Here is a 15,065-nt window from a genome sequence, read left to right as displayed (position 1 = left end):
TGTTGAAAAGATGATTAATATGCCAATGAAAACTGCCTAATTGAATAGTGCAACACTGGCGCAATCAGGGAGGAACATGCATTTTTTTCTTGAACTTTTGATTATTGTTATCATAAACAATTACTATGTATTTTAATTCCTCTTGACAAAATGTTTCCGCCTCTTTCCATCCTTGAACAGAAAAAAAGAAGAGGATTGACCAGTAGGCCTTGCAGTGCATCACCAATTGAGAGGTCTTCACATCAAAGAGTCAATACCTATCAAGTCCATAGGCACAGGCATCAAATAGACGTGGTCTCGAGGGGGACGGGTTTTCGGGTTTTACAGATTCTACTGAATTGGACTGCCTGTCATTCTTATCGTCAAATTATGAAATATAACTAGATACAAGCAAAGCAGTCGCAAGATGGAAATATCTGAACACAACAAAACCCACACACAGTCGTGCATGAAAAAAACAAACAAAAAAAAAAACTACAGATCGACGTCTCTCCAATCCATTCTTTTAAAAGCTCCGCCTCCGAAAAATGCACCTTTCAACAACCAAGTCATTTTCAGTTGAGCAATCCAGAATTTACCCAATATTATTTCCTCTCTCTCAGACTGCACTGTCTCCATGTTAGTACTAAATAAACACATCAAATATTAAACCAATTAAAATGATACCTCTTGAATGTGTGCAGCCCAGAGTGCCTGCAAGGGTACGTATGGTATTGCAGCACAACCACATTCAACCTGGTGACTGGCCCCGGGGGCAAAAAACTGCACCCACCACCAACCGCGTTTTAAGTCGACTTCATATTTTGTGACAACCCACATTTTCTCTCTGAATTTAGACTTACTCTAGTGGAATCGCAGTAAAAAGATAGTATTGTGAGTTTTTTCTTCTAAGTGGACATAATTTCAGTTGATATGCAGACAAAATAGCTGGGACTGAATTATCCTATTAAAGGCATTCTTACTCGGCTACATCCCACACATCTGTATAAAACTAGAACTGAATGTGGTGACATCTTCCTTAGATGATAAGACCATTGATTACATTTTGCCCTATTTTAGATTATATAACTAACAACCATGAAGTTCCTCCATAAAGCCTCTTAGTATTGCGGATCAGTGACTACATTTGCATCAAGCCGATGCAGCACAGGAGTACAGTGATGTGTCTAATCTCTTGTTGCATATTTCATCATTATAATCACCCATTGTGAACGTGTGTGCGGCTGTGGTAAATGAGGGCTCCTCCTCGCACAGGTGATGCACGCTTCAACAACAAATACGCGTCGAGACTATTTGCAGAAAGCTGTTTCGTTATGATGACAACTTGTTTTAAGTTGTTTTAAAGTTTTATCGACGCTGATGATGGACTTTCAAGGATCAGAGATCTGCACCATTCAAGTTTTGTCAGACTTATCGGAAGGTGTTTGACTAAACCCCTATAGGTACAAGATAAAAAACCTTTCTCTTCCCAGACAAAATTGCTGTGATGTGCATCCAAATTTCTTGATTACAAGACGGCGGCGGTGCTGGCAAAAAGGGTGGATGGTGGATTGGTGGGGGCTGTATGGGTTTGGTGGCATCGTGCAGAGAAAGTTTCTACTTTGCTGATATAACAGTCAAGTGTGTCTATAAGTCTACTTAAAAAGCTTAGGTATCAGTCGAGACAGCTGTGACACCCTCGTCTTATGATTCTGTCGAGACAGTACACTATCAAACCTTTCATACAGTTCCCAAGCTACATTTCTGGTGACAAAAGCTCTGCAAAAGCCTCCTGAAGGATTCATCTATATCCTAATATTTCCAATCCAATTTAAGTGGAGCAGCCGGAGTGGTCTGTGCACTAGTTTACCAATCTCTGCTTTCTAAGGCTCCGTATGCTGAAGGCTTGAGGGGTTCAATCAATGCTGCTTTGATCTCCACTGGAACCATAATTATTTAACATTGTTACAAGGATTTCTCTAATCCATCCTACCATTAAATCCCTTTTACACCCTCATCTTCTGCAGCCTAATCTGCATCTGGGTGCTCCGTTTGTCTCTCTCCCCTCATTTTGGTGCATCCCTCTCTCCCTTGACTGCAACCGGACTTTAGAAAAGAGTTAAGTGCCGAGTTGGAAAGCGCCTTGTTTAGAATGAGCAAGCTGACTTGTACTGTTGCTGTGTGCGAATCGCAAGGCCTTTTGCTCTTTATCATCTGCACCCAATTCACTTGGCGTTTCATAAGGTCAAATTGTAAAGACAATACAATGCTTCAAGTTGTAAGTTGGATATGTACCTCCACAGTAGACCTTGCTGACCTCATAATTCAACCAACAGTGGCTGTATTTTATTTTGACATTAACTCCAGTAACGCACTAATTACACTGTGAACTACATTTTCTGATTAACCCTAGTAAGGTTATCTGACGCAAACATAATATTAATACCGTACTAACAATAATAATAATAATAATAATAATATATTTGGGCTTAGGAATCATGCTAATTATTTGTGTTAGAAACTAAATGGGTATTGTGAATTGCCTGTGTGCGAGAACTAGACAGGAAAATTGTAGTCTTTGCAATAGGAGTTGAACAACTTCTTTCTTTCTTTATTTCTTTATGTGTCAAGGCGATGATAATCGAGTTGACGATCGCATACGTCATTGTTTTTGAGTTCCAGTCAAATCACTGTGCGCACATTCAAACACCATTTGCCTGCTTACGCTCTCCAGAGTTCTTGATTGCAAAAGTCCACCCCCCCCCCCCCCCCCCCCACACACACACACACACATTCATCCAATCACACTGAGACACTCGCACGACCAATCACATTACTTTCTGGGCAAATTCGAAATTTGCACCAACACTAATTCATTCAACACAATTGTAGAGTCGCTACTTGCTGCAGTATAGGTGTTTGATCAGCTGATCTTTGTTTGATTGTGTACAGTCAGCAGATGAAACAGAGCATTGTCTATCGTCATTACAGGAGGGAGTTTGGCCGGCTGATGTGAGGGTTTAAGTGACCTCGCATGAAGACGTGCCTTTTCAGGCGGGCATGCATAGAACCTGCAATAGAGTGACCTCGTGGTTGTTACTGCTATATGCCCAGCGAAGCTAGGCTTAGTGTGACCTGGCGATTTACGAGCTGCTTCAGATGTGTTGTTTTTGGGATTTGTTCAATGAAGTCTTTTTACACATCAAGGAAAAGAAGCAGCCTCCTTTGACCTTGTAAGACTCATCACTGCTGCAATGGTTTGAATGAAAGCACCACTGCCAGTTTCCCGCGTGGGGCCAGCATCTGTTGCTTTCTGCGCAGCATCCTTGTTAATTCGTATGAAGGCGATTCATTGATTTAGCGCTGTCATCGCAAATTCGCCGTGATATAGTTGACGATACATCGACAAATCGGTTCAACTCCTACTTTAGAAACCATTAATATGAAGCTGCTAGAACTGTCAAAGTTCATTTGACGGTTTGATGCACAAAGGTTTTATCCGCTGGTTAATACTAGTGATCACTTTGAATTACAACAAAAGGTCCCCATGTCCTTTAGCAAATATTTGCGTTTTCTTTGTTTCACCATGGCATAAATAGCTGCATGGGCAACCACAAACATTTGTTGAGCCACCTGCCAAAGTATCGTGGCCATCTGGTCCTCCTGTTCTCCTAGTATGACATATGTGCATTAAACCTGAAATGTTTTTGGAGGTGTGTGGGGTGTGGGGGCGTGCAGAAAGCAGATTGGCCAAAGAGTATTCTGGACTGGTTGGAGTCACAAATGAGGCTTTTTACATCTGAGTAAAGCTGCATTTGCAGCATGTGCACGTTTGATGTCTTGAAAATGGAAGGAAGGTAGTGGGTGACAATGGATCTTCTATTTGTGTGTGTATGGCTGTCAGGTAGGATTCATTGGCTGACCCCTTGGCCAACGGCCAACTGGCAGCAGGCACTAAGCAAGGTGGGCCATGCTGACATTGGGGATAGCCAAGGGAGAATATTTTTGGACAAAGTGACCACATTGCTCTTGTTCCATTCTGTCACACTTTGCTTCTGCTACACCTTCTACTTGGCAACCAGACACAATAAAAGATTTTTTACTGAAACGGGTTGAATGCAAGTAGACAGTCCATTTGTTCACTTGTATGAATGAATCCTATCGTATGAACTGAAGCTTATGTTCGTATGAGTATAAAGTGTAATTAAATAGAAGATTTCAATTTCTCAGTGATTATCTGAGGAATGTCCGCTTCTTCTAACTCCTGTGACTTCCTCGCGGTGGATTAGACTTCACTTTAAATTTTTAACATCATCCCATCCCACAAGCATTGAAGTCTTTATTACAGTATTTTTTAGGAGGAGAACCATTTCTTGCCTACTCACAAATCCTACACCTTGACATCTGATCGCCACAGTTATATTTGTCAAGAAAAACGTATTCCCCTTTTCCCACTGCAATGGTTCTTCCACTGTAAGACGGCACTTTTACACCTTCATTTACATTCACAGTGTTAATGTCGTCTTATTTTCCAAAATGATTAGGGCAGACTACGTTCCCACTCGCTGAGTGTCTCTCTATGGGCCTTGTGATTGACAAGTGACAGTCCAGGGTACACCCCTCATCAAAAGTCAACTGGAATAGGCTCAAGTTTAGCAGACTTGCTTTTCTTCTTTGCAATAAGTTATTTTTCTGTAAAGTACGGCATAAAAAAGCTCAAGAAAAAGCAAATGGAGTGTACACTTTATCCAGTGATATCCATTGAATACACTACAGTAGTTGTAACATGTTTTGCTGATGCCTCATCCCAGTTTTTGCGAGAGTAAATGCTACTTCCAAGGCAGAAACATTCCAGAACTACTGCTTTACCACTCTTCCTATGGCAATGTAGAGGGGGTGTGGTTTACACGCAGAAGCACTTAGATAAGGCCGAGAACAAGTTCATTAGCAAAGTTCGCTAGTTGAAACACGCCTTTCCCAATTAGCCTCGAGGAGAGCAAGCGAAGGGGGATGAGAGACACTAAGACAGATTCCTATCGCCACTCGTCCATGAAAATTACAAGAATAGTATGACACGCTATCTCCCAAATCAGCGGCTGATTGCAAAAGTGCCATGACAAGAAATGAACACGAGATTGAAGATCAGCGTGTAGATTTGCTTGAGGACATACTAGGAAAGACAAGGGGAGAGAAACGCAGCTCGCTGGGTGTTCCACATCAGAGACCGCGCACTCGGAACAACAGAGACGGCTATCAGCTTAATATTGAATCATCGTGCACGGTTCTCTGCTGCTGCAGATTGAGAACCAATCAGAGAACAAGGGCCAATCATGGACAGTCACTTGGTATGTGCACAGTGGAGATGAAAAGCAGAAAATTAAAAAAAAAAAAGTTCAATTACAGGATATGGGTTGTAAAGGCTTTTGTTGTTACTCAGCAAAAGGGAAAGTGTACAGAGGTGTTTCAATAGATTCCCCAAAGCAGGTGGGCATGTTCCGAGTTAACCCGCCTCATTAAAAGGCTTGTCTCTCTTTTTATGGAACGGCCATTACACATCCTATTCAGATGCACGCGTGGAGTGATTAAAAATTATCTGTGGGTGATCATAATCACACCTGCTTTAACTTAAGCCAGCCACGAACAAAGAACTTTTCAATGCGGAGCTATCTGAACATTTACAAAGAGATGAAAAGGTAGACAGTCACAAACTAAATAAATTTGCTTTAATCGTTTTGAACAGGAAGTCATGTCTTTTCAAATGGCCCTATCTGATTGCCTGATTTGCCTCTTTATTCAAATTATAACATGCCCATCTGACTTTTGCAGTACAATGGGAAAAATTAAAAAGGGAAGTGACCTTTTATGGCAGCCTTGATGGGAAAGTGAATGGCGTTATTATGCAGCAAGATTAATTTCTGCCTTCTCTGCGCTGCCCAGGGAGAAAACAGAGGAAAGACAGGGTCAACTCCCGATTATGGTGGCATAAGCTTCGTATTTGTGGCAACATATTGATTTAAACAGCATTCTTTTTCAAGCCTTACTGTCAAGTTGAAGCTAGCGCAAGCAGGATGTATAAGAGCTGGACACAGCTATTTTTTTCCCCCGATGTAATACAGCAGAGATTAGGGCACTGTGTGGAAGTCGACAAACCAGAGGCCGCTTGATAGCTGAGAACCACTCAGGCTGTGCTTTAGTAAAACATGAAATGGGCAACACGCACAACCTCCTCCGCAGTTCAACTGTGGAGAATATGCAAGCGACTAAGTCCTAGGTGTCTCTGCTGCCAGCCGAGTTGTGTCTTTCTGAGCCCTTAAGACTCATTCTGACGGGTAAGTAGAAGGCAAGCAATAATTATAGTCAGTCATGTATCTGACCATGCTACTGTACTGTATATCCATCCCTCCTTTTCAAAGACATATTTTTAAACTCAGCATTTCTTGGCCCAAACTGTCTTTTCTCGGCATGTGATGCCTTCTTTTTGTCATGGCCCCCATAGTTCTGAGCTGACCCCCTCAGCCCTGTCTCCTGACTGATCACAGTGATGGTTTATTACTGTCGTCCCAGCGGTCTTATCTTTAGCCAGCAATGCTCATTTCCTTCCCCAGATTTAAATGCAAATGTGAAATTTAATGATAAATGCATTATCTGATAGGTGTGATAACGCTGATTCACTGTCAGTATAAAATACACACCCCAGGGGGCTTTTAGCTAGCAAGCACAACTTGCCCAAATCCACTTTTTCTCTCTTACTCTATTCTTTTTTCAGGCTCTCTCATTTTGCAAACGCCTGTACCTGCGATACATTATTGAGGTCATTTCAAACATTAAATGGAATCATGTTTTCAGCGTTCAGCAGTGTGTATGCAGGCTGTTCGATGTATTATCCATCACTTTGATGAAGTCACCTTTGGTAGAATGGCAAAACACGATTTTTGCTTTAAAAAAACCCCACACCTTAACAGATAGACAGATAATCTGCCTTTTATGTATCTTTTGAAAAAAGAAAGTGCTGTACATGCTGGTCAATTCTAACTCAATGTTGTCTGTATAAATTGTGCTGTTTCATGCTAACTTGTGACTGATTCAGCCACCATGAAATCGTAGACACAATGTTTCCTTCCTTTTCAAACCCAATAGTTTATACTTACTGGCATTCTATTCAATGTATTCTTAGTGTGCAATGCATTGCAAACTATTAAGAACTTTGATGGCTCTCAAAGATTTTGGAATAGTGCCCATGTGAATCCCTTGCTTACTTGGGCCATCCCATTCAGCCAGCCCCACTGAAGCATGCCTCGTCTTCTCAGCCTGGCTGTCCACTTCTGGTTCTCCGGCCTCTCGGTTGCCATCCTCCTCTCCTGAAAGAAGGAAAAAAAATCCAACAAAACTCATATAACGAATACAAAGGGAGCAGTACAAAAATGGTGACATACCGCATTGAAAAAAACTGACCATAAATTGACATTGTGTGTTTGCCAGATACTAAACAATCATAACCTGATATCATATTTCTGTGGGTTTGCGAGTATCAGGCAATGTATGTACAATAGCACTTTAGCAGTTTGATCACAAGGTCCAGCTGCACACTTTCATGTAAAAAAAGATTTCCCATGAGTTCTTGCAGGAAAAAGAGGAAGTGCCATTAAACAGGAAGGAAAGCCATGTGCGGGGGAGAGGCGGCTATTTATTACCGTTTGATCTATTGTGGAGCGAGTGAGAATGTGTGTTATAGGATGTAGGGCTGATTTGCAGTCTTTGGATTCAGACAGACCGTGCTTAGGAATATTTGGGTATCTCGCTCCAGGAAGCAAGTGCTTAAAGCCCTTGTTAAATAGACACCACCTCCAAATGCACAGCACTGACAGTGATGGGATTGCTTGGTGAGCAATCTTGGATGCATTTACTGAAAGAAAATTTGCATGCTTAGTGACAAGGACGTGTCGTAAGGAGAGGCAGGGCCCGGCTTGAAGAATGAAAAATAAGCAAAAGATGATTTGATAACATTACTTTCAATTTGAGCTCTCTTGTATACTCCAGTGCATGTGCTTCATTTAGATTTTCTTTTAGAATCGAATAACGTGCATGATTTCGAAGTCCGAACTGATGATTTTTTTCCCCTTCATATACATGTGGCAGCGAGTAGCGTCACCTCACCTCAGAATGTCCCAATGTCCCACTAACTGGTTTGAAGAGGCTTGTAATTGGTAAGTTGGTGTTTCTGTCCCTACAATATGTTTTCAGACACTTATAATGTGGACTCAAATTTTCCATACTATTTTGAGAGTGGTTGTGCAGTGCATAATAAAATAAAAGAAACAAATCATGATAAAAAAAAAAAACTAACATCAATGCATATGTATTTTCGAGTGTATTTCCCCATTGGGTGAATGGGCACTGGGAAAGTGTTTGTTATCAATTTTCAAATGACAGCTGACACAAGACAACAATGTCCATCCTTGGTAACGTTAATCTTCCTATCAAGCACACATGTACACAAGCACACACACAAGAACAGATGCACACGTGCGCACGTTTGTTTAGATTTTTTTTCAAGGTTCAGTTCAAACAAGGAGGCAAGCACTGCCAAATGGATCAGTTGTCACCCTCCTACTTAAATAGATGTTCAAGAGAGAAAAGTAATATTGCACTGAAGTCTTCAGATATGTCCTACTTACAGCGCATGAGGTCATTACGACCCAGTTTTGTTTATATGAGTGTCTACTTGGGCAAGCATCTCTCTCCGCTCACTCCTTTACCCTCCCCGTATGGTATCAGAGAGCCCACTGAGCAAAATTCCTCACTACTTGTTGGGACTGGAGAACCTCTTTTGCATGCATACAGGGCTTGTATTATGATGTATGATGGATAAAAAAATAAATAATAAAAAAAAACGACACATAGCAAGAGTTCCTTCCAATGGAGCGGAATAAAAAAAAAGCTGACGAGATAACATTAAAAGCACTACCTTGATCTCAGGCGAACATGTTAAGCCCTGTAACTAAATGTATTGGAAGTGTTTAATTATAGGCTGGGAAATGAAGCTACAAGATGATTCCTTAATTAAGGAGTGATTAAGGATTTTCTGCCTTCTATCGAACACAGTTTGCAATGCATTTTAAACACAACCGTCCGGGCAGCCTCACAGGGAACAATGTCACAGGGCTTTGATGAAGTTTCCTGCACAAATGTCATGAAGAAAAAGCAGAGCAGGAGGGGGATGTGCTGTGGCAGCAGTCCTTTGCTTACACCACAGTAGCTGGGAACAGGGAGAAATATCATTTCATGTTACTGTAACCTCTCATGTATTGACAGATTGATTGAGCTGCTCGGTTTTATTCACAGAGGGTCTACACTAAGTAATAAAGACAATGTCCAGTTTCATGATTTGAACCGAGACCCACTGAAGCCTTATCAAGGGAGACAGATAGTCAATGATAATCTTCTACTATTATCGCCTTCATCATAATTTACATCTGTTTTTTGTTCCTTTCCCAGCAGACGAAAGAAAAGAGATGACCTAAGGCTGAGTGAGAGAGGGCTAACCAGAACAGAAAGGATGGCGAGTGGGGTGGGCTACTGGTCGAAGGGTTGGCGGGCATGCATGAGGACTCAGTGAGCTGTTCACATCAGCTGTATCACCGCTTAATCAAAGGACAACACTGGAGCCACATCACAGTCACACACGGTGTGACACGCATTCAGGTCAATAAGCTTATAGGCAATTTACACAAACAATTCCTCGAGCAAGGTAGCAACAAAGTCATATTGGCTTTTTCTGTGCCTTTTAGCATTGTCTCTGCTAAGGAAGCCCTTGAAAATGTCAATCCATGTGTGTAAGATGAAGGAGTGCAGAGCCTTCTAATCCTGACCACCGAGGCTCGAGACGGGACACGATTTCAGCAATATAAGCATTTTGAAGTCTTCATACATGATTGTCCTTCATTACGAAATTCAACTTTTGATACTTTGACCCAGAGGCCCACTTTTTATAGACTTTTGAAGAACCGAGCCACGCGCAGTACGTTTCAGAATGTGAATGTTTAAAGGGGTTACCTTCCAAATCGTCGTGGTAGTTGATAGTGCATATTTAGTTGCTGATGAATATTATGCAGCAATAGATTACATTTCTCCCAAGCATAGCTGGAAGACTTCTCCGCATTCAGGAAAATAGGTTGAAATTGTTTTTCAGTTTGCGGCAGCGAGACCACTCCAATGGAGGGAGGCTATTAGTGGAATGCTCTGCCTCTGTCTCTTTAAATGCCAATAAATTCCCATCATTACAGAATCTGGCAGTTTTCCTCCTTGTCTGCAGCCTGGGTCTTTATCTCACTCTGCCTCTGTCTCTGGGCGTGTAGATCTGGCCCAGTTAGATTGTCATACTTAACAAACATTAATGATTAATTTCCTCCACTGAGTCAAATGGGGCTAAAGGGATGACTTGATTCATCTTATCGCGTCGCAAATTAGCATTTCCCCATATTCTCCTGCATCAACTGTGCATTCAAATTCCACAATCGCCATTCTGGGCACAAGCAGCTGTGGCAAAAGAGCCAAGAAGACTTTCCGGTGTACTGCGAGAGATTCAAATTGCTTCTGTGAAGAAGAGACTCCTCTCTGATTTTGACACTTTGCAGGTCATTTAGTCAAGATATAAGATGAGAAGATGAGTGCTGTATACAGCGCTTTTGTCGACATTAATTGATTGCGAAAATGAACGGTTACATGTGCGGTGGAAAAATGGGCACAAATCAAGGGTCAATTCAATGTGTTTTAAAAAATGTCACGTAGCTCTCAAGATCATTTGTTATCAGGCGGCAATTGGAAGGTAATCAAGAGAAGATAAATGGGTAAAAACAGCTCGGTCAATTTCAGTATGAAAGGCACCATTCAGCATATACAGTATACAAATATTTCAATCTTTTAATTGTTAGCAGCAGAAACTGGTCCAAGATGCTTTTTTCTACCTTCTGAGACAAAAACTAGGACTATTTTATGACAATGGTTCCATTCTCCAGCATATAGAAACCTTGGTAGGCAGAGATTCTATTAGTCTGAAAGGTGAATTGTGTTAATTTGTGATATGAAGCTCTGTATCTGTTATACCCAAACCAGTCAGGGCACACCACCATTACCTGAACAGGTTCTGAAGCCAACCATAGCCCCATGTGGAGGTCTCCGAACCTCAGACCGAGATGGGACATGAAGGTGCTCTCTACACTTATCTGGGGAGTCTCTTTTCTGCAAGGGTAAGGCAAATGGCTCAGGCTTTGGTGGCATTCAACTTCCTGACCTTTGCGCCTTTAAGCAGCTTTACTACTTCACCGCACTCTGATCAAAGTTAATAAGTGCTTCATATGTTAATGAAAATTGGTAGTCGTCTTTGTGTTCCAACAGCTTTTTAATACCTATTATAGACTGAAACTTTTAATGGAGGTTTTAGGTCCCCCTGACAAGCCCATTTCATAGAGTGACTACATAGATACAAGGCTAAGCTAAGACCAGAGAGCCGTTGCTCAGTGGAGGAACCTTACACGGGAGACCTTATTCTCCAGAAAGCAGCACAAGATAAAGGCCATGGGATGAGTGGCTGCTTTAAAATCCACGTTCAAGTCCGCACAGGGCTAATTACGGCACGCCATCGCGTTTGAGAGGGTTTTAGTTAATCAAGGCGTCCCTTTTCCTCCTATAGTCGAGTAATAACACACTTAAACCATTTAATGCTGCCTGAAATGCGTCTTTCTTAATTCACGGCAGTTTCACACAAGTGGAATAAATTTAAGCCCCGCTGACATTAGTTTTAAATAGATCTAATTGAGAAAGGGATCATGGAGTCTCCACCTGATGATTGCGTAAAACTTGCCACGATGAAAAAATAAATGTGGATAAAGCATCACTTGGGTCTTAGGAAGCAAAAGAGACTTAGCCACTGGAAGAGTGGACGGAGAACTAATACAAAAATCTGGCACGTAGCGCTTGTGCTTGAACAGATTAATCATTTACACCAGGAAAACCAGCATGTCACATTTTGCTTTTTAGTGTTCATTTTATTCACAAACACAGGACATGAAAATGAGATTTGGGGACAAATTTGGTCACACGGTTTTACCCAAAACAATGGAAAAATCACCGCCTCTGACAAACTACTTTGAAGATATTCCGAAGGAGAATATTTTTGTTCTCTCTCTTTTTTTGCAGTGGCAGCAGCAGCCTCCAATGCGCACGGCGACATCTATCTCATAGCTACTGGGCAATTACAAGCCTATATAAGACACCACTTTGAAGTTTAAGGACACATCGTGTCAGAGACAAAGGCTAAAAGCAGACGCGGTGTTGCTGGTAATTGCAATTTCTAAACAAATGCGCCGTTCAACTTTTCCCAGAGAACAAAAGGAAGACATTGATACAATTACCGGGGCATAGCCTACCTGAAACATGAAAGTTTCATTTTCTTTCTGTAATGTAATCCCACGAGGCACATCAGTTTAGAGGTGTGAAAAACTAATTCTGAAAAATTTTCATTTGAAAGGAGAAACAAGGCCATTCATTCAAAGAGGGGTGGCTTCATTAAAAACTCAAATATATGGCATCCGTGAGGTGGGACACCTGGGGTAGCAAAGACATGCGACCTGGGGGTAGGAGGAGGTGGGTGGAGGGGTTGGAGGGGGGTTGTTATGGGGTTGGACAACTCTGTCATCTTCTCACTGTAACCTGGAGAAGACCACAAATTAGTTCATGTGATGGCACGGTGTGACCAAAATGAAACAAACACACAAAGAAGAAATCTAATTGAATTGGAGATCAAAGAGGAGTGGCGCCTGCCTGGCGAAGTTTTGCTCTTTCTAGTGTTGGACCTCCAAGCAATAGCAGGTGCTGCTTAGTGGAGTCACAAGGCTTTTGCGCGACCTCAAAAGGAACGGCCACGCTCTCCAGTGCATCGGTGCACCCTAACTCACCTTCACAGCACTATCAGCCTGCCAATCTCTCAGATCAAACCACTGCTCTTGAGGAGAATTGTGGGAATAAAATATCAAAATGGATGGCTTCCACTGTAGATAATGATGATGGGAAAGTACAAGGAAAAAAATATTCATGGCAGGCTTGATTTGAACAGGACTTTTATTAAAAGCCTTTGGCATGCGTCACACTTATTTTTGATGTCTTGGCACAAGGGTTCCCCCAGCATATTGTCAGGCATTAGGAATCAAAAAGAGCTCCGCACACGCCTTGTGGAGAATCATGGGGGGTTGGTTTCAAATAAATAAACGATCCTCACCTTTGTTGCAGAAGTACTCCATGTCCTCGCAACTCATGTTCTCTGTATCAAACTCGGCAGGGAAGTTTTCTTCCACTGAGAACTCATCTTTGGCCAGGAGCTCGTTCTCCTCAGGGACACACTCCTCATCCTCTTCCTCCAGGCCATCCTCCAGAGGACCTGAGGGAACACACGCACACGCACGCACACGCACACGCACACACACACACACACGCACACACACGCACACCCACACACACACACACCCACGCTGATGTTAAGCGGTTTCATCAGATCCTTCAGGCTTTCAAGTAGAAAAAAAAGTCTGTCATTTTGTTTCGTTTTCTTAGCGAATACAAATGCAGATTCTGTTCTGTGCAGTCTTTTGTTGGACTGTCCATAGAAAACAGTATCCACTTATTATTTCTGTAAGGAAGCGGTAATGCAGCCAAGGTCAGTGATGATGTTAATTACAGCCCCTGAAAAACAAAACGTCACACAGAAAAAGAAAAAAAGTTCCTTTCCAGAGTTTTTATACGGGCATCAGCATGGGAGCAGGAATAAAAATACTTTTATTAATTTGTTAGCCTTATCACAGGGTACAATGTAGGTTTTCCATTTACAATCCATGCCTCCAGGTAATACACCAGTGCAATCTTAGAGCAGACACTTTTCTCTGTGATTAATAAACCCCCTCACCCCACACCTCCTCCTCCTGCGCAGTATTATTTCTTTAAATCTAAATGATTTCAGAGTTTTGCTTGTAGCTGTACATCTATTTTGGAATTTGCATATTACCATTTTGCTTCAATCAAGGCCGTTGATGGAATTACTCTTTTGCAACCTGAATTGTATTAGCTGTGAAAAACATCTCACCCAGCCTTTGAATGTCATTAAGATAATCTCACGCACTTTTCCCTCACACCACAACATATCTTGCAAGGTTATTACCCAAATAGTGACGGAAAAGTTTGAAAGAATACGGTTCAAGCAAGTAAACGGCCTTATTTATTTGATTTTTTTCCCCAAAAATCCCTCTTGAGCTTAGGGTAATCATCATTTTAAGTGTATTCATTGCTCGTCGCCTGTAACATTTGGGTATTGTATCAGTTTCCCCTTGTCATACGAGTTGACTTGCAGCCTCTTGTGCATCATTCTGAAGCTCAAACACAGAGCACTGATATCCTCTCGACACCTTTCAATGTGTTTCTTCTATTGTGGTGCAAGTGAATCCCTCAGCTATATTAAAGCCGTGATTTCAGTTCAGTTCAGTTCAGCAGCACTTGTGTGCCTCTCATATTTCTCTCAATCTGGACCAGAGAAGAGACACCCCCTCCCCCCGATGTCCATAAACTGATTGCTCTTTTCATTAATCCTATAAATGGCTCCTTTGTAGAGGTCCACATCGGAAGGAGCCCTGGACTTGAAAAGAATTAGCACACAGCTCGAATAGAAATTGCAGAAGTCGACATGCCACGCTTAAATCAGGATGCAGTTTTATGATTGTATCGGATGCCAACTGCTGATTCGCTGAGAAGTGAAGCGAAGCGTGATGTGACTCTAGTATCACTTTAAGAAGATACAGAGAGATAAACCAGGCAGTATCAAGGGGAGATCCTATGATTGGCATTAAACGCTCCGACCAAGGCAATTGGTGACAGAAGGTGCAAGAAAGCAGGAAAATACATTCCGATAAACACATTCTATTACACTGCTGAATAAGAGCTGTGTGTACGGCAAAACTATTCTTCCTTGGTCGCGGACAAATACAGCAGCACTAGTGCATACCACAGAAAATGGACCCACAGTGTTGTGCGATAATAAGGGTGAAAAG

General features: G+C 41.9%; 1 protein-coding gene across 1 annotated transcript in view; it reads right to left on the bottom strand.

Moving 5' to 3' along the window:
- The window catches only part of zfpm2a (zinc finger protein, FOG family member 2a), a 114,437-nt gene that overhangs the window by 69,056 nt on the left and 30,316 nt on the right, over window positions 1-15,065 (bottom strand). The window contains exons 2-3 of the mRNA XM_086114344.1: window positions 13,253-13,411; window positions 7,236-7,337 (exon numbers count right to left, since the gene is read on the bottom strand). Of these exons, the coding sequence (XP_085970470.1) occupies window positions 7,236-7,337; window positions 13,253-13,411 (261 nt within the window). The remainder of the gene's footprint in view (window positions 1-7,235; window positions 7,338-13,252; window positions 13,412-15,065) is intronic.

The sequence above is a fragment of the Hippocampus guttulatus genome, chromosome 6, assembly GCF_054856545.1.
Source record: "Hippocampus guttulatus isolate MCC_2025c chromosome 6, RoL_Hgut_1.0, whole genome shotgun sequence".
Classification (NCBI taxonomy): Eukaryota; Metazoa; Chordata; class Actinopteri; order Syngnathiformes; family Syngnathidae; genus Hippocampus; species Hippocampus guttulatus.
This window is presented reverse-complemented; position numbering and strand designations above follow the sequence as displayed.